The following is a 20,127-nucleotide window of genomic DNA, read 5'->3' on the forward strand; positions in this document are numbered from 1 at the left end:
TAACCTTGACTTGCACTTCACCTTCTTTCCCTTCTCCAGTTGGTACACCTAGAGATATGATGCCTTTATCAACTGTAATTGTCATTTAAAAAAGTTTAGGAGGTTTGGTCAACTATTCATAGGCCAATCATTCCTTTCAAGTGGTTGAATTGTCCAGTACCAATGCTAAGTGTAACCAAACAACAAATAAATTAACTGCAATAATATATCTTCTCTTCTCTTCTCTTCTCTTCTCTCCCACCTTCCTCTTCAAGATTAAACAAGGCATTGTGAAAAGGCTTCTAAGTTTCTGCAAGTAAACTTGGAGGAGGTCTGAGATGTGTTTCCCTTTGAGGTGTTGCTGCTTCGTGATCTTGCTGGTCCTGGCGACCATTGCTATTGGTTTCTTCTTCGGGTTCGGCATCTTCTCCCATGGCTTCGACAAGATCAAAAACACCTTGCACTCCTAGCTAGCATGTTGATGAGACCACCTTCGTCCCTGCTCCAGCCTTCACATGAAAGTTTTTAAGAGTTTGTGTTACTTTTTCCTATACTGGCTAAGCTCTAAGACTTGATTGTGGAACATATTGAACATTCAAATTATTGTATTGCCTGGATATTAAGCTGCTGATTTGCCTCTTTTTTATTCTTTTTTTTTTTGTAATAATTAAATGCTCTGTTTCTTGTCGGAATCCAGTGCATTCCATCATTGAAGAGCATCTTTGCACATGAAAGCAATGGCTAATATATTTAGTTCTGTTAATTAAAAGTCAAATTGTGGATATATTTAATTTTGTTTTCCTTCTAAACTATTAGATTTGGTTAGCTCAGCACGTGATACTCATGGGCTTGCCAGGCATGATTAGAGGCAACTGATTTATGTTAGGACATAATTAACACAGACCGAGTCGAGTCGAATCGAGTCAGAGTCATCTGGACTAAGTGGGGCCGTTGTACAGAATTAGACTCGATCCATTGCCACATCTAAAATAAATGAAATATTATAACATTTAAAGTATTATACCTATCGTTTTAAAGTAAATCAAGCCATAACAAAAATATTAAATTAACAAAATATTGTATTTCAATTACTTGTTTGATTATATGAATTCTATTCTGCAAATCATTTTCTAAAGGAATTACTTCCTGCTAATTCTCCCTCTATCTCATGCTTTCTCTAATGCTTCCCCACTAACTCTAAGGACTGACTATTTATTAACCACGTCCAGCACAGAGGGACAAAAGCTGCCACCCAACACATGAATTAAAAACCTCCATCTCCTTTCCGTTCTACCCTCAGCGACCTGCTCCCCAACAGCTGCTTCCTGCTTACCTTCGATTGTCGATTCCCAGGCAAGTCGATCAGCTTTTGCGTTTTGAGACCTCCAAATTCGTGTTTGTTTTTTTCGCTTTGTCGTGTTTTTTTTATTGGACTTTGATTAGTTTCTCCAGTGTCGTTCCATTTGGGAGCGCTAGCTGTGTTCGCGTCGGCTCTCGGATTTAGTTTTTTCTGGTGAGTTCCTTGCTTCGGATCCGATGCTATTTCCTTTCAGTGACAAGTCTTTCGACGACACGATCGTTGATGCATGGTGCTTTAGTTTTCATTTGGTTTACTCGTTTCCGAAAGGTGCTTTTTCATGTAATTCATCTTGATTACTCAGTCTCTATACATTGTTCTACTCATTTACATATGTAGATCTTGCAATTGTTGTATATTTGTTTGTTTAATTTTAATACAAACTGTAGTGGCGGTTTCATGCAGATTTTATATTTGTGTTTTTTGATGTCAGATACTGGTTTCATGTAGTTGTGGAGAATCCTTGCTTCTGTAATGGAATGTTCATATAGATAGCAAAATAAGTTTTCGGTCATTCAGCTGGTTTGGCACGTTGTCGATTGATGGCTTCAAGGTCTATCTCCATCCCAGAGAAACAATTGAAGCTACCTAGCAATCACAAAGCAGAGCTAAATATTCATGCTACTAAATATGGTCCATCAAAAAGACCACCGGCCGTTGCAGACAACACAATCGATCATGTTGAGATACAAGTTTCCGAAGTATCTCTTGTTCCTGCTGCAGAAAAGGTTCCATCCATGGCTGTCCTCTCATTAGAAATTAATGATGCACCTTCAACTTGTAGTAATAACCGATCAAAAGATCTTGCAGCTTTAGTAGAGCCAAACATGTTCATGATCTTGGAATGTAATGGAGACCAAAGAAACAGCCGGGAATACAGTACAAGTGAGGATCTAACAAAGATCGTCGGAAGTGCTAAGCCTAATGACAAAGCAGATGCTACTGAGAACAGAAAAAGTAGCTCGGGCAAGCCCAGCACAAGCATTAACAGTGATGAGAGCTCACACAGTAGCTTGAGTTGTAGCCTCAGCAAACCCCACAAGGCAAATGATTTGAGGTGGGAAGCAATTCAAACTGTGCGTGCTAGAGCTACTGTTCTTGGTTTAAACCATTTCAGGCTGTTAACAAAGTTGGGATATGGAGATATAGGCAGTGTCTATCTGTCAGAACTGATTGGGACAAAGAATTATTTCGCCATGAAGGTCATGGACAAGGAACACTTAACGAGTCGTAAGAAACTTCTAAGAGCTCAGACAGAGAGGGAGATATTACAATGCTTGGACCATCCCTTTCTTCCCACATTGTATTCACACTTCGAGACTGAAAAATTCTCATGTTTGGTGATGGAGTTCTGTCCAGGGGGAGATTTGCACACCTTACGGCAAAGGCAGCCTGAGAAACATTTTTCTGAGCAAGCAACCAAGTAAGTCCCTATAAATGTCTTTTGGGATTGAATTTTTTTTTATCATTTGCGTTCTTTGATTTGTTTTGATTGATGTCCAATGTATGGCTTTTTAACTATGTTGCAGATTCTATGTAGCGGAGGTCCTCCTTGCACTTGAATACCTACACATGCTCGGCGTCATATACCGCGACCTCAAGCCGGAAAACGTCCTGGTTAGGGAGGACGGGCACATCATGCTTTCCGACTTCGACCTTTCCCTCCAATGTGCATTTAGCCCATCATTGATCAGAAAATCCAACTTCAAATCTGAAACATCACGGGGGAACAACCTTGCCTGCATCGAACCACCGACATCGTGTGTCCAACCTTCTTGTATTGCTCCGGCAACATGCTTCGGACCTCGTTTCTTTTCCAAGTCCAAGAAGAGCCACAAAGTTAAAACTGACACAGGGAACCAGGTGACTCCCTTGCGAGAGCTTGTAGCAGAGCCCACAGATGCTCGGTCTATGTCCTTCGTCGGCACACATGAGTATTTAGCCCCGGAGATCATCAAGGGCGAGGGCCATGGCAGTGCTGTCGATTGGTGGACCTTTGGCATCTTCTTGTATGAGCTTTTGTTCGGAAAGACCCCGTTCAAGGGATCGGGCAACAGGGCCACATTGTTCAATGTCGTAGGGCAGCCATTGCGCTTCCCCGACTCCCCAATGGTGAGCTTCTCTGCAAGGGACCTCATAAGGAAGCTACTTGTGAAAGAACCACAGTACAGGCTCGCATACAAGCGTGGCTCTGCGGAAATCAAGCAGCATCCATTCTTCGACGGCATAAATTGGGCATTAATACGGTGCGAAAGTCCCCCGGAAATCCCAAGGCCGTTCGATACTCGAAGGTTTTCACAGCCTTCGTCGTCAAGAAAAGAGAAGGCTGAACCTGCTAGCATTAGCAATGAGAAAGGGCTTGATACCTCTCCTGAATTCGATTCCTTTTAGCAGTTCCTCACTTTTTGACTTGAGTTATTTTGGTTTATTCGCCCATTCTGATTTATGAAAAAATTTAACAATATATTGAATGAATGAAATCATTCGACAATTCTCATCAAGTTGTTACAGAATTTAAAGGAACATTTCCCGCCATTTGTTTTTTTTTTTAATTTATGTGGAGTAACGTGTCCCCTAATTTAAGCGATAAACGCTAGGAAAACGGCGGAGAGAGCGCCAAGGGCGGCGCCGGCGGCAGCCCCATGTGCACTCGCTCCGCTACTTTCATCTCCCTCCGGGCTCATGGCCTCTTCCGGGGATTCGTCAGTGGGTGGCTCCGATGGACTTCCTGCAAGCGGAGCGTCAGTCAGGATTTCGTCATCCAAGTCGTCGGAGTCCATGCCCGGCGCTGCTGCTGGGGAGGACGACGGCGAGGCGTCACTCGCCGGAGCATCAGTTGAAAGGGATGGAGCCTTGGCCGCGACGGGGCCCCTCGAGGCAGCAGGGGCGTTGGCAGGGGAGTGAGCTGGGACGGCGAGGGAAGGGGAGTGAGCAGGAACGGCGGAGTCAGGGGAGCGAGCGGGGACGGCGAGGGCAGGGGAGTGAGCAGGAACGGCGGAGGCAGGGGAGTGAGCGGGGACGGCGGACGAGGGGGATTTCTCCGGAGAATGAATAGGCCCAGCGTGATCGGGATTCGAGCTTGGACCAGGCGCGGGGACGTCTGCGGCGGCGGCGAATCCGGCCGCGGTCACGAAGAGGACGGCAATCACGGCGGCGCGATACATTTTCCGGCGAAATCGATGGCGGACGGGAATATTACAAGTTTAAAAAAAAAATGGGAGATGGAGACGAATACGGAGGGTTTAGTTTATATTGGCGGGAGGGGTAGTTGGTCAGGGCCGAGTTCGGCGGCCGAGACAGCAACGTGGCCGTGGAGGTGAGCGGCGTTGCGGGTTGAGCGGGTGCAAGAGGAAGGGAAGTGCGGCCCAAAACGATCCCTCCGATTCGAACCATTGTCATCCGCCTCGTGTACCCGGACACATCGCGGGTTGGCCCCACGTAAATCCGTTGGTTGTCGGTGACGTGGATGGCCTTTCAGATCCTCCCGAGAGATTGGAAAGTACCTGAATTATTAAAAAAGAAAAACATCCAACGGGCCAAAAACTATCAACAGAAGAGAGACAGGAAAAGTTTACTATATTTTATCAAAGGATTTTTTACCAGAAATCCAATTAAATAGTTGCACTTTCTTAAATTCAATAAATATATATATATATATACACAACTATTTAATTGGATTTCTGAACAACTAAACCATAGAGTGATTCAAAGTGACATCATTGGACGATTGAAAATAACTTTAACTTTTGCTTAAAATAATTTTTAAAAATTGAATTTTATGTTAATTTGTATTTCCTTCTTAACTAAATAATAAAGATTGAACATCATATTTCGTATTTTTATTTCTATTTTTCTCCTATTTTCATCCAGATAAATCTCAGCGACTTGCGTCAGCGATGCATGCCAGTGATCCGCTAATACCTTCAGGTTCGGAGCCGCTATGATCCGCTGAGTGGGTGACGTAAGACCAAAGTTCAATTTGAACAGTAAATTAATAGAATCTCCACTTGGTTAGACGTTCAATAGATAATCAATGGATTCGAATTTCAACTTAGACATTATTTTTTCTTCAGGTAACAAATGATAAATTTCTTTAATAATATGATAAATTTAATTGACCTCATTAATTAATCTCAAAATCTTGAGATGATCGATTTGGCACATAAATTTTTTTCATTGATCATCCAGATAAATAAAAAAAAATGAATAGAAGAAACATTCTAGAAATTCAGCATCTGTTAATTAAGTATTCCATTTAAAAGAAATTTTTTTATAAATACATTATAATTACGGAAAAACCTACACTACACTAACCCTGTAGATATTTTTTTTCGTTTCAGTAAGAAATTAGAGAAGTGGGTCTAATAATACTTACCTGATTACGTCTCCATGAGAATTTCCTGATTAAAAACTAATTTGAATTAAAAAAAAATAAAACAAAAAAAAAAACAAAACAGACGGGCAACCGATCCTCTATATATAAGTTTGCGGGCCAACTGCGTGACCATTCTCTTGCAAACAGATGCCTTGCCCTGGTCCCCTTGTCCAAACGGTTCATCGTCATCCATGGCGGACGCTTCTTAGGCATTCCTTCAGCCGCTCCCACCGACACTCTGCTCCGAAGATCTGGCCTCCTACTTCTTACCCAGGAATCCTAACTTGTATAGATTTAGGGTTTCCGGGGCGTCGGCGCAAGAGATCGGCTCCGGTTGCCTCCCCTCGATGTCAGGGTTAATGTCCGAGTGGGAGGAGCGCGAGATCGATTGGTCACTCGACGAGTTCTCAAACGGCCGGAGGATGGGCATCCCATCTGCTTCGACGGAGTTCTCCGTGCCTTTCCCGGTTGATTCGCAAGTGCCGTGCGCCGCCGGGTCCAAATCTGTCTCTGACTCTGTCAACCAGCAGATCTTGGCAATCGCGGATGTAGACGACAGAAAAGGACGAGATCAAGCCGCCGATGATCTTGAACTGGGCGCGCAGCTCCCCATCGAGGAGTTCTAGTGGGAGGAGGTGGATACTCGCGTCGAGGGAAGGAGCTCGATCCGCATTTCGCTCGTCGGGGACTACGAGTGATTTGCAACGATTAGAGAACTCGAGCACCACGTCTACGACGCAGCATGGGAGATGCTCTCTGACGTCGACGACTTAGGTGGCAGCACGATCGAAGACGAGATGACGTACTACCCCGACGAGGCGGCCTCGGATTTAGACTCCTATGAAGTACTGATGGAAGACGTCGGCATCAAGGCCTGCCCTCCTGCAGCCAAATCGGTAGTCGAAAGTCTTCCGTCTGTGTTCTTCACGGCGGAGGACATCGCCAGATCCATTGCAATGTGCGCAGTGTGCAAAGACGAGTTCTTGGTGAACGAAAGACTCAAGCGGCTATCTTGCTCTCACCTGTAACACAAGGAATGCCTCTTGCCGTGGTTGGCAATTCGGAATTCGTGCCCCCTTTGCCGGTTCGAGCTGCCGACGGATGATCTTCAGTATGAGAGCTGGAAGGAGATGAGGGCGGCGGCAACTGAGGAGGGGGACGAGGTGTTGCAGCCCAGTGTACCTGAAGCTTAAAGATCTGTTAATGCAGCGAGTGCTATGCGAGTAGCACAATGGCCATTTAATGTAAGGTATTATCTGTTCTTTGGATTGCTTTTATAGTAGCAACAAAACCTATCCTCTAGAGACCGGAAGATTTTAGCGCCAAAGATACGTAAATATTTGAGGTCTGTATCTACCTTTTGTAGAATACAAATTAGCTAATTTATTGATGCAATATTTAATGCTGGCATGCTATCTTTCTATACTTGTGACAAATCGACAATTGTTAACCAATTCACTATGTTTGATGTCAATCATGCATTGGAAGACATCACCCATTATATATAACAGTTTTAGACAAACGTATGCCAGAGTGAGTTCACAGCTTGTATGGCTTTTAAAGGTTTTCCCCAAAGATGTGATGTCCTGTGAATAATCTTTATTTCCTCCACAATGTTGACCTATAGCATATGTATGAAATCATAGTTTTCGAACCTGATATGCTCGTGCCTCCACAACTTGAGCACTTGTGGAAGATCCAGAATATAATTAGCCAAAACAATCCTTTATCAGGTGTGGTAGGCGTTTAGCTTCTGCTGTGCTATCTGTTAAATCAAGCAAAACGTCATCCATTCGTGCTTGAACCTCGCCAGAGTTCCTCAGATTCTGCAATACTTCATTCACTGCTATGTCCAGCCCAAACAGAGAATTTTTTATGGCGCTGAATCTTTCTGTTAATGTCGGTGAAGGCCTTGACACTTCAACTAATCTAACCTGCAATATGAATAGAGGATGGAAGAACAGATGTTGCCATCAGTTGACGGTAAAGTTTTTAGGTGATAGTTATGTATCAAACTGAGGCGGATGAGTCTGCGATTAAATTAAGGATCATTTTCACTGGTTCCAGATATTCAGAAGTGAAGAAATTATATACCACACTTTGACAAAGAAAGAAGATATGTCAGTAAAATTTGAAAAAAAAAAAACAATGGTGGCTTCTCTGAAACAAAAACTATGTAGGGGGTTCAAGGGCATACCATTGGCAAAGACCAATCGTTATAGAGTTAACAAAGAATTACTTCAACTAACTATTCGATCAGGAACCTTTTAGTGAAAACACAAGATATTCAGGTGAAAATGGCACTCAATTTTATGGTACCAAGGAACTAATGACTGAATCATGAAATTAGTGAAGCAAACCTCACTATCAGGATCAATGTTAGCTTTGAATTTTGCAATGGCAATTGCTCGTGAGAATCCACCAATAGCATCGACCAATCCTCGAGGAGCTGCATCTTTGCCTGTCCATACCCTACCTTGTGCAACCTCCTCCATCTGATCTATCTGGTCACAGAACATCTCTTAGTGAAGGTAACAGGGCAATGAAAAGCAATATGCTGGACAATGGATGTGCCAAAATCATTACGGTCATTGATCGTGATGAAGCAGCTTTGTCACGGAATTGCTTGTAAGCATACTGCGTGGACTTTGCAAAGAGTTCTGCTTCATCTGGTCTGTGTCAATGTCATCCCAAATAAATTAAAATCGCAAAAGAAACCAAATGGAGTTGAAACTATAACATTTTCACAAGAAGGTGAAGACCCCATATCACAAGGCCATCTTGTAACATTGTTATAAAGTATATTTTAACTATTAAAATACAAATTCGTCTGTACCTACATTAAATATGACATATTTTTCTGCCACCGAATAGCTATCACTAATAAGACATGATACTATACATAAAAAAAAAAACATCTCCCAACTTTAGGCTGGTGAGATTTCAACTTAAAATGTCCATTATCTAGCTACGCACTCAACGTTGTAACATAGAGACATAAGAAGAATAGAGAGAGGACAATTGCTTTCTTATTGATAATTGTCATAGGCTAATAAGCTTATTTATACATATCTATTTATACAAATGGTCAAAATAATTATGAAAAAATATTATGATAAACATAGTAACATATTACAATAACTATATCCAAACATGGTAAGTCATTAGTAATTGAAACCAAAAGATATTGAACGTTAAGTCTGGTTGTCAATGACCAATCAAATCTTCTAGAGCAAAGATCATTAGTATGATCAACAATACGATAGATCTATTGAACTTTGTCTTTAATGAAAGAAGACAACAACTATAAGGAGATGAGGAGTTGTCATTTAAAGGCTGGAATTTGATCTGTTGTCAAAAAAAGAGCAGCAAAGAAAGAAGACTATAATTTGGTGGCTGAATATATTGGAGCATAGGACTACAATTTGGTGGTTGAATATACGGGAGCAGAGGAAGAAAATTTGTTGTTGTATGCTGATCAAAAAATTAGAAAAAGCTTGCCATTGGACAACTAGAAGATGGCTAAAACAAAGACAACACTTGATGGAGGAAATACTACTTGCAAAGCGGCTATTGCAAAAGAGGTAGAAGGAGAAGAAAATGAGAGGAAGACAGAGAAGGAAGGAGTTTTAGAGCAACTTGTTGCTGATTTGGGGAGAAAAAGATTAAGAGGAAGAAATTTTCTAGTAGAAGACTCTTGCGGAAGGAAGAAGGAGAATAAAAAGGAAAAGAAAAGAGAGAGAGCAGTGAGGAAGAAGGAGGTGATGACAAACTTGTTCTTTTGAGAGAGAGAGAGAGAGATTTATAACAATGTCGGAAATAGGCAGAAAGTAGGTGGTGGTGTTGAAGCAGATGAAACTCTTCGAAAAGGCCAAAAATATTTAAGGAGAAAAAATAAGAATAAAGAGAAATATGACTCTGATACCATGTTGAAACATAGAGACATAGCAAGAATAGAGAGAAGACAATTGCTTTCTTATTGATAATTGTCATAGGCTAAGAAGTCTATTTATACAGATAGTCAAATAATATATAAAAAAATATTATGATAAATATGATAATATTTTACGATAACTATGGTAATAACAAATATAGAAATAATGATAAATATAGTTGTGATTGCAATCCAAACATGGTAAGTCGTCAATAATTGAAACTAATTTCTGAATCTCTTGAACTTCTTTCTTTGTCGTCACTCAATACCTCTCTCACAATGGAGCACTTAAAATTGTGTTTTAAAAGTGACAAATTCTCACCTAAGAGGACGCTGATCAGCAACATTAAGCTCCGCATAATGACCCCTAGACAGAATCTCCTTGTTCAAGTCAATCCTTCCATACAGTTTGTGTAAACTAAACCTCCCTGCAAGTGCTAGGGATTAGCACACCTACTTTCTTTTGGAGATCATAGATGCCTGCCCAATTTACCTGGGTGGAGTCCGAATCTCCAGTGTAGGCGTATTCTAAAATAAATTTTTCAACAGCATAGCAATACCTTCCTAGATAGACAACAGGGGTGTGTAAAGCAGTAAAATCACCTTTGACAACTCCAATTGAAGCGGTTAAAGTGAGATTCTCAGCTAAGATGGTTCCTGCTGCCATAGCCATGTAGTATCCTCCACTTGCTGCAACATCAGACATTGATGCAATCACAGGTTTAGAAGCAGCAAGTAGCTTGATCTCCCTCCAAATTCTGGGAGAAGAGAAATCATATTAGACAACTAACTGAACATGACATCTGACATTATCAAACAAAAAAATAAGAGAGAAAAAATGATAACCAATTAGAAGAAATTGACAAATCATAGTCACTTGTCAGTCATACTGCATCATGCACATACATTATTCATGTATTGATCCAAACAAAATTTCACAATTTCTTGTTCATTAATATGAGCGATCATTGACTATCAACTGCAAGAGGTATAGTGAGTTATTGAAAAAGACATGGTCCATTTTTGTTCTGGAATAGGTCTTGTCATCTACAAATATATTGCTAACTGTAGAATAACTTGTTTACTCTAGTTTTGATATTGTATGTGATCAACAAAAACTAATGTCCTATGTCAGCCTTACAACTAACGTCTGACAGGATGACATATGAGTTCATCATGTATTTTCTATTTCCATTAACTTAGAACAACAAATAACAACGTTGAGTATCAACTATTAAGTTTCTCTACTATATGCTATATGGATCTTATTTCTCCATTGAAATCCCAATGCTAACGATATTTTCAGTCTCGATTGGTGGCAGTTTTTCATTTTATTTTGACTTGATCAGTTATTCCTATTTAAGGGGCAGTTAGTATCTCTTTTTCAAAAATAGACTTCAGGTTATAATTTTAGATTATTTTCTTAACATTGACAAAATTATTCTTACAATCTTTACCCACCAGAGCACACCTATTATATATATATATATATATAGATATATAGATATAGGATTTTGTTATGCCACACTCCTTATGCACAACCTGTGAGCACCTAGTGTAATTTTTTTTTTGAATTTATTTTTAGAGCTTAGGGTTTAGGGTATAGTATTTAAGCAAAAGAAATTTTAAAAAAAATACCTAAAATGCTCACGGGTTGTGCACCATAAGGTGTGCGGCATAACATCCCCCTATATATATGGATTTTGTTATGCCGCACACCTTATGGTGCACACCCATGAACACCTAGTGTAATTTTTTTTAGAACATAAGGTTTAGGGTTTAGAATTTAGGGTATAGTATTTAAGCTATATATATATATATATATAGATATATATATATATATACCATAATTAAAAACTTGCAATATTATGCCTACTCTTCTCTTAAACATCATATCTACATATTCTAATCCATTTCCTGAAACTGTACCTCTATTCCAAGATACTATATAATCTTATAATGATGGACCTTGGCCCACAACAATTTAAGAACCCTTTTTTTATCATGCATCAAAGTGCATGTGATCTATCATTTGTAGGGCGCCTTCAAGTCCATCCTTTTTATATCATAATGGCAAAAGGTCAATACGCTCGCCCCCAGCACCCCCGCCAATCCGTTCCAGTACCAACACGAATGAGGTAAATCATAGCACCCGCATAATGAAGGTTGTTGGTGACATCCTAGACTTGTAATAAATATAACTAAGGCTACGTTTGGTAGGGTGTAATCTGCCTTGTAGATTACATTACAAGGTTGATTATTTTGTTTGTTTTAACTTTAAACTTGTAATGTAATGTAATCTCGATTACAAAAAGTAGTGAAGTTTTGTAATCTGGATTACAAAGTAAATACTATGTAATCCGATTACATTACGAGGTCACTGCTTAACTAAAATTTAAATGCCGAATATACCCCTAATCAACTGCCGCCCCCCGCCATCGCCGCGGATCGCCGCCCGCCCGCCGCTTGCCCACCCGCCGACCGCCCGCCCGCCCGCCGCCGGCAGCGACCAGTGGTGACGTCGCTAGTTGCCGGTGGCTGCCGCAAGCTTCGACAGAGGTGCGACGGCCCGTCGGTAAAAGTCGCAGGATATTTTTGTCATTTTATAATAATATGAATTACATTCCTTATAAAAAATAATGGACACCAAACAAAAGAATGTAATCACCCTTGTAATCAAAGATTACATACATTATATTACCAAACGTAGTAATGTAATCAAGATTACATTACATTACATTACAAATTTGATTACATTACAAGCTCCATTACATCACACCCAAACAAACGTAGCCTAAGATCCATGTCCATGAGGATTTTGACAAAATTATGCCAACTATCTAGGTTCTTGAACAACTTTTGTGGTGTTTTTTCTATTATTGATGACAGTTTCTGTTAGCAATAGTGCTACAAAGGTAAAACTAAAAAAGGTTTATCCATAAATACTTACAGATCAGAAGCAAGAGCATCACCACCAGGGCTGTCAATTCTTAAAATAACAGCTTTGAACTTATTTGACTCTGCAAGAAAAGAAAGAAATTGCTCCCACTTAAGAACCATAGATTATGTATCCATAAAAAATCATTAATATTCACATTGATCAAAAGTAAAAAAAAATGCAAATTTTCTTTAAAGCTGACACTATCCATCATCCAGGATTCATACACAGTAGTTTGAAACATAAACTAGAATAATCATAGACATGAATTCCAGCCTGAGCTCTCAAGTTTCAACAAAGCTAAACTTGACTAAACAAAGTTTTTTGTTTGTTTGTTTGAATAACGAATGTGAAGCTCAATAGACACGCTTGAAGCTAATTTTCCAGCTTTGCACCAGAATCCAGAAGTCTAGGTGGTAAAGATATTTCAACTTGAACCCATAACTTGAATAAAAGAGTTTGGTGTATGATAGAAGTCTTAATTCACTCAAATGCTATCTAACGAAAAATGCTGGCAACATAAATTGGCAAAAAAATGAAGAAAAGTTAAATCCATTAAAAATGAAAAGTAGGCAGCTTGATAGGCAAAAAGTTAAAATATACAGATAAATCCTTTAAATTTACAAGCGTGAAATAGTGTTGCAAAACAAAGAGCAATAATTTCACAACTTGGCATAAGAACACGCAGCTAGTGAACCAACCTCTAACACTGCGAATCTTCTCAATTAGTTGTTCAGCAATGATGCCAGAACTAGCAAAACTGAAAGGGTTTCTAGTACGGGTAATGGCCCCAGAAGCTCTGATTATGGCGATTGCCTCTTTACCGCCATCTAAACCAAGAGTTGATTTTCTTACTCTCACGTATTTGCTGTTGAAGCAACAAATTAAACACTTGTATGATTAGTTGGTTAGGCAATGTGTTATTCTTATTAATTGTCTAAGTAGTACAGCCCCAAGCACCCCAACAACTATAAGTTCTAAGATGGTCCAGTGAAAGCTGCAACAACAAAGAATAAAAATGACTGCTTTCACTGCTTGAAACAAAGCTTCAAGATGAAAAGAAAGCAATATTGACCCCAGGGGGACAACATTAGTTCGCAGTTAGTAAAAATAATAACAATGAAATAATACTGAAACAGTGAAAAGACCATAACAGTGTAACTCTCTTTTAGCATATTCATCTCAAGGAAATAATACAAATTGGTTTCCGCTTGCAATTGTTGGACAGAAAGAGACATTACATTAGAAACAAAATTATGTATCCACAATTATTATTTTCATGATTTCCATATTGTTGAGCAAGTTGTGACCATCTACACTATGTTTGACATATAAGAACACCTAGTGCAATCCAACCAGAGTAAAACATAAATGTTCTTGAAGATTTTTGTTACCTATAGCCCACCAAAAGAAGCTTTTTCTTATGCTTTTGGCCCAATCTCTCCTTTAGCATTGACAAGACCTACCTCATGTCATAAAAAATCATTGAATTTACTAAGAAAAATTCTTTAAATTGAAGAAAGCAAATAGAAAAAGGAAAAAACTGTTAGAATATTGTAAACTTAATTCCATAGTTGTTTGAACTCTGGATACAGGAGTTATATAAAAGATGCTTGTACATTAATCTAAGATGGAATGGATGCAACTAAAAGATGAAAAGCATTTTTCATTGGAAATATAGGAGTAATACTAACTCATACTGTTTGGGTAACTTTCCATAAGCTTGAAGTTTAAAATCTCAATAATTTTTCATAGAACATGAAACTTTTCCTTAGTTCAAGCATCGTAAAGTGACCAAAGTTTATGGTAAAGAAGAACAAACGTTTTTGAGATTGTCAAAAGAAATTCCTTGACTGGTCCCTTATTACCTTCAACAACCTCTGTAGCTGGAAAATTAACATTGATTGACATCACTATAATAGATATAGAAAATTTTCTGCTAGCCTATCCACTGGAATAAAGAATAATACATCTTCCTGAAAGAGATAGCTAAGTTGGAAATATCTGTAATACCAGGATCAGCTTGTGATTCAAATTATTCCAAGGCCAATGAGATGGAAAAGACAATTTTACATGTTATCCCTAAAATAAATCCATTACAATATGTACTGTAATGATTTTTTATGTCTCCTGACCCACACACATCGTTCTCTGTAAGGACCTTCCATATTGGAGATACACAACCATTTGTGATGTCTCCTGGTCGGTAACATCCTTCTATGTAAGGGCCTTCCTTTAATGAAGACATCACAACTATATTTGATAGAGGTATCACTCCAATGTTGGAGGCCAGCAAAAAAACATGGGATTAAGGTTGACAACTCTGTAGCAATAACAATCATATATTTGAAACCAAAATACAAGGTAAAATTAACTTCAAAGATAACTTAACAATTTTGAGAAGACACAAACATGTTAAAGTGGAAGGTCTACAAGAAAGGCAAGAAAATTGATCATTACAAACAAAATTTGATAATTAGATTGATGCATGTCCTGATTCAGTAATTTTGACAACTTAATTTACCCATCATGAAAATGTTTGATTCAATTATCCTTGACAATACACTAAATTTAATGATTACCAGTTAGATTAAGTCATGAAAACAGTCTGTCATTAGAAGTAAGATTAACAGCAACAATCTTAATGCTACAAATTGTGACTGAGCAGTGCACATTAGATAGCTATGTTCTATTTAAGGATTGTGATGGTGCAATCCACGTCACTATGGAATGAGTAGAAGCAATGCTTCTTGGAATTGGAGTGGAGTTCTGAGGAGCAGAGTTGAGATAGACAATGGAATCCTTCTTGAGGCTGAACTGATGAGGCCTCTTCCTGTAGTTCTTTTTGCCAGCAATTGACCTGGGTCATGCTCTTGATCCATTCCTAACCTTGATCTGGCCAGAGCACATCACCTCAGGAGATGTCAACTCAGTGACTTTCAGGCTCATGTTCGTTGCTGATGTAGCCTTGAAGAGGGTGCTAGCCTGATGCAAGTCCAGGCCCATACTAGGAAGTGTTTGTTGGTGCTGGCTGCTGGCTGCTGGCTGCTGACTTGGTTGGGCTTATGTTCTTGGGGCTATGTCAGGCATAGCATGGACCATCATGTATCAAGCTGAGTCAGGCTGCTGGCAAGCTGACCCTTTTAACACGGTTTCAAGAAGAAAGGAATATCCATTAATTATAATGATGTCATAAAAGATATGTTTGATAATAACTTATTAGTGTTAGCTACCTGGCGTGTGACATAATTTTTCTATACTTGTAAGTTTGCTTAAGTATTTCTAAGCCCGTATCTTTTCACATTTGGTATTAGATGATTATTTTATAGAAAATAGTTAGAAGTTTCATAAGATATTTATAAATTTCTACAGTTCGTCTAGTGAAGTAAATCATGCTTGCATCCTAAGCTAGAAAACATACATTTTATGTAATCAAAAGACAAAATTCTGAACAAACATTTAAATTAAATTTAGAAAAAGGCATAAAAACGTACGTTCTGTTTGATCAAAATACAACATTATTAACAAATATTTAAATTAAATTGCTGAGCTAGCAACTTGATATATTAGAGCATTTTGAAAGGAGTCTTGACAAAAGAATATCACATAGATCCACATGTAGGACCAAACCATAGAAGCCCATTAAACAGAAAGTTTATCATAAACCACAACTAGATAATCAAGATGAAAAATTATTCTATGGAAATAAAGAATTCTCCAAGTGCCTCCATAATGCATGCTGATAAGAGGTAAAACTCTAAAACAATGGATATGCATTTTAGCAGTCTCACTACTTAAAAAATAAGTAAATTTAATCACAGAAAAGCAGTTCAAAAGTTATGTTGATACCTACCTCACTTTGAAAACTGATCACTGTAGTCTAGACATTGATCTTAGAAGGATTACTAATTAAATAATATTAAACTAACAAAATAATAAGATTTATCAAAAAGGACTTTTGAAGATACTATTTCATGCAACTCATGTATAGATAATTAATTGGCCAGTCAGAAACCTTCACCTCATCATCATACATTATGTTCGTTATCCAACCTTCTTCTTTAAGTTTTTCAACTTGATAAACTCCAGAATTAAGAAAGTTCTCAATTTCTTCCCTTCTCTTTCCTTGAAAAAGGTTTCAGATTCCAAGATACTAATTAGTAAAGTAGAAAACATGATAATTCAATCCTGACAATATGCATGAGGAAATACCTTGACTCAAAGATATTGTTTCAAGCCAATTTTCATAAATTCTATCAAGCAGAGAACTGAACATTTCACGAACTTCTTTAGACATGCTTTTGTGAGTGAGCTGCTCTCCCACACTCTTGTATGGGCCAATTCTATGAACTTCTGGATCAATACCTGCTTTTTCTAGTACACCTACAAAATTATATGCAATCTTAACAAACCATAGACACAATCATGCGCAAGTGACAAGAACATTAAGTTAATTTGAACAACTGCACATGAAAATCCTGTGTGTGTGTGTGAGAGAGAGAGAAGACCCATTTCACATACTAGAGTTTAAAAAAAATGAATTTACACAATATATCAACTGCATATCAAACTTTGACAATCCAATCTTTCAAAACTATTATAAATATGCATCATGTTTGGATTCTCCATCATAAGATGAGAAAAATGCCATGTGGCTCTTGCTTGGCACCTCGGATCACAATTGACCTATCACACAGGAAAGCACACGAAAAAATTAACAGTCATTGACTTTTGCACTGGAAACTTCCATAAGATCCTTGGATGAAGCTCAAGCAAACCTCAGTAGTGCTGAATGCCTTTCCCTTGAGTAGTCTATCTCTTCCTGTTAATCTATGGACCTTAATCATTGTGAGGAAATAAATCATTGCAGTGATACAGTTTCAGCATCAGAAATATTTGTAAGCACTGATACTCAGTACTCGTATCAAAATGTTTTATGTTTCAATCTATCAAATTTTTTGTCACGAGTTTTCCTGTGAGAGAGGCAAGTTGTATTTTGATAGGGCACCAGGTGAGTGTCATGCATCATTTCCGGCAACTTATGAAGGAGAGTGTAAAGAGGTATGCATTTTTTGCGATTTGAAAGATCAGATAGTAAAACAGTAAAATCCTTAGTTCATGTATCAATTTGTTATAACATGTAATGTTTGAGGCACAAAAAAATGCTATATGCATTTTCATTCCTAAAGTTCTGTTGTTATTTCAACTTTTATGAATAGTTTAGGGAAAAGCGAACAAAAAACAAATCAAAGCAAACAATTAATATGCAAAAATTGAGAATTACACAACAAATCATACAAATAGCCAAGGCAAACTCAATTGACAATCGTGACCTGCTCCAATGCTTAGCAAGTTGTTAAAAATCACTAGCATTTATATAACAAGGGAAAAAGACTTGGAAAATAGAGTTAGATATTTCAATATATGCACAATATACTGGTGGGCATACATACCACCAACAAATGTTGTTTGAAGTGCCAAACCATATAATCCAACATAAGCACTTGGAGGAACATATAACTCTCCACAAGCACATGCAATGTAATACTCCTTCTCTCGGCACACAGGTACATAACTCACAATGAATTTACCTAAAAAGGGAAGTTATCTGATTAAAAACTCCTAAATATTTCATAGAATGGTTTTGTATCTTCACCTGATTTTTTGAAGTTCAGTATATGCCTTCGTATTTCATCTAGTTTCCCCCATCCACAATCAAGTGGTTCTATATGAAGATAAATACCAGATATACGAGGGTCATAAGCTGCTTTTAAAAAACAGTCGCATATTTGTGGCAGAGATAGTCCCGAGGAGAAGCGTGTCCATAACTGATCAGATATCTGCAAATACAACACATCTCCAATGAACTGAAGCAATCAAAGGTGCTGTTAACATGCTAGTTCAAAATTAAAAAGAACTACCAATTGTTATGCCCTGAACAAGTATTGTAGCATCGATAGAAGTATCACAATTAACAAATTTGGCCATAGTTTAATAGTAGGTACAAGGTTCAAAATCTCAAGCTGTGCCAGAATTTTGGACTTTGACTGGAACAATACTATTTCACTAATGTGTTGATGTTTTGACGTATGGTGCTGGTGGAGAATTAGAGAGGAAGGAGGAAAGAGATGAAAAAGAAAAAAAAGTTTAAACTTTCACCCAATGAATGATACAAATTTTAAATTACTGTGTACGGCCACAAGTTACAAAAAGAACACAAATATTATTTTAATTTATCTTGAAGTGTTTTGTGGCATGTCAAAGCGAATTGAATGTTGATATATGATAGTCATCGACATGATTAACACAATATTTCCTATGTTGAATAGTATTGAGTTTCAGTAATTTAACGGAACGAACTTTGGACTGTGCCACCCAACACAATATGAGATTTCAAACCACAAGTAGTAAAATATTCATAGCATTTCTTTGGCACTCAATATCATAGTAAACTTTGATATCTTAGAAAAGTATTTCATAGTATCTTACCAAAGTATTAAATAGAGGTGCATATTTTGCAATAACAATACTTCGACACATTGTTTCATGTAATACTAATATTATTAGTAATCTATGTAATGAATCATTTTTAATGCCGGTTACTCAATCATGTATGCTCATAGTGCGCAAAATGTTAATGCAACTATGAATTGTTGCCGAGTAAAATAGCCGATTAGCCATAGAAAGAGAGCTGAGATGAGTTAGCTGAGAAAAGAAGCCAAAACAAAAAATTCTTTGAGTGATAAAGAAAATAAAGAATTAACATTCGACAAGAAACGGGAGAAGCGACCTTTCCGCGAAGTTGCATCTTGAGCACGCTTCCCTTTTCGATCCGCTCCCAAGGGAGAGCGAAGAACAACCTCAACTGGACGCCCAACCTCTTCCACCATCCGACCTCCTTCATCTCGAATTCCCCCGTCGGGTAATCTCCCCCTACATTGGACGGCGGGGGTGGGGTTCCGTCGCTTCTCCCGGATTTCTCAGTCCGTTCTCCGCCGGAAGCCGAGGCAGCGGAGGACACGAGGGATCGGACGGGGCAGTCACAAAGGCGATCTGAGGCAGGGAGAAGAGGAAGAGGCGGAGAGCAATGAAGGAGAGCGCCCAGCGGGGATCGGAAGAAGAGGATAGCAGGAAGAGTTGGCAGGGTTCTGCGATATTGAGAGAGCTTGAAGAGGAGAAATCGTGCAGACATTGACCCCTTCTTCCTCTTCTTCTCGCTCGGCCGATCGCCTCCGTCTTGTTCGGTTAAATGCCTGCATGAAAAGTAGAGGTAATTCCTTTCGTGCACAGTGGGCGGCGAAGCTAGTTTGTTCTGGAAGTCTTCTGAGGACTCAATCAGAAGTCAACTGCTTATAAAAAATTATCAAAAATTCCTTTTTAAATACTCTTTAAAATTTTAAATTATCAAAAATTCAAGTTTTTTTTTTAATTTGATAAATTAGCATAAAAATTTAGAAAAGATAACTTTATAGTATTTATGTCCCAAATATCACTATCTTCTCTCCCTTCTTTTAGCTCAAGATCATTTCGACGTGGGAGATTAA

The 20,127-nt window shown here is 38.5% G+C and overlaps 3 protein-coding genes across 3 annotated transcripts; 1 reads left to right on the forward strand and 2 right to left on the reverse strand.

Moving 5' to 3' along the window:
* The first annotated feature begins 1,162 nt into the window (after window positions 1-1,162).
* LOC122017914 (serine/threonine-protein kinase D6PK-like) lies at window positions 1,163-3,837 on the forward strand. Its single transcript, XM_042575632.1, has 3 exons — window positions 1,163-1,492; window positions 1,770-2,759; window positions 2,866-3,837. Exons 2-3 carry the CDS (start codon window positions 1,879-1,881, stop codon window positions 3,725-3,727), a joined length of 1,743 nt encoding a protein of 580 aa, XP_042431566.1. The 5' UTR covers window positions 1,163-1,492; window positions 1,770-1,878; the 3' UTR covers window positions 3,728-3,837.
* A 78-nt stretch (window positions 3,838-3,915) lies between these two features.
* On the reverse strand, window positions 3,916-4,500 carry LOC122013479 (mucin-1-like). The gene has a single exon (XM_042569757.1). It carries the CDS (start codon window positions 4,498-4,500, stop codon window positions 3,916-3,918), a length of 585 nt encoding a protein of 194 aa, XP_042425691.1.
* Window positions 4,501-7,085: 2,585 nt separating this feature from the next.
* Window positions 7,086-19,883, reverse strand: LOC122014654 (serine protease SPPA, chloroplastic-like). The gene is made up of 13 exons (XM_042570985.1): window positions 19,374-19,883; window positions 18,240-18,423; window positions 18,037-18,174; window positions 16,796-16,966; window positions 16,605-16,708; window positions 13,978-14,045; window positions 13,285-13,451; window positions 12,596-12,665; window positions 10,249-10,403; window positions 9,968-10,073; window positions 8,298-8,385; window positions 8,072-8,215; window positions 7,086-7,645 (listed from the first exon to the last, which is right to left on the reverse strand). The coding sequence occupies exons 1-13, from the start codon at window positions 19,773-19,775 to the stop codon at window positions 7,421-7,423; spliced, it is 2,022 nt and encodes a 673-aa protein (XP_042426919.1). The 5' UTR covers window positions 19,776-19,883; the 3' UTR covers window positions 7,086-7,420.
* Window positions 19,884-20,127: the final 244 nt, after the last annotated feature.

This window comes from Zingiber officinale, chromosome 8B, assembly GCF_018446385.1.
Source record: "Zingiber officinale cultivar Zhangliang chromosome 8B, Zo_v1.1, whole genome shotgun sequence".
Taxonomy (NCBI): Eukaryota; Viridiplantae; Streptophyta; class Magnoliopsida; order Zingiberales; family Zingiberaceae; genus Zingiber; species Zingiber officinale.

What these genes read in the sequence shown, in the direction of transcription:
- LOC122017914 (XM_042575632.1), top strand. Translation starts at nt 1,879, where the DNA reads ATGGCTTCAAGGTCTATCTCCATCCCAGAGAAACAATTGAAGCTACCT. An exon ending in TTTTCTGAGCAAGCAACCAA is followed by an intron (nt 2,760 to 2,865) that starts GTAAGTCCCTAT and finishes ACTATGTTGCAG; the next exon opens with ATTCTATGTAGCGGAGGTCC.
- LOC122013479 (XM_042569757.1), bottom strand. Translation starts at nt 4,500, where the DNA reads ATGTATCGCGCCGCCGTGATTGCCGTCCTCTTCGTGACCGCGGCCGGA.
- LOC122014654 (XM_042570985.1), bottom strand. Translation starts at nt 19,775, where the DNA reads ATGTCTGCACGATTTCTCCTCTTCAAGCTCTCTCAATATCGCAGAACC. An exon ending in ACTGAACTTCAAAAAATCAG is followed by an intron (nt 18,175 to 18,239) that starts GTGAAGATACAA and finishes TTCCCTTTTTAG; the next exon opens with GTAAATTCATTGTGAGTTAT. An exon ending in ACATAATGTATGATGATGAG is followed by an intron (nt 14,046 to 16,604) that starts GTGAAGGTTTCT and finishes GACATGAGGTAG; the next exon opens with GTCTTGTCAATGCTAAAGGA.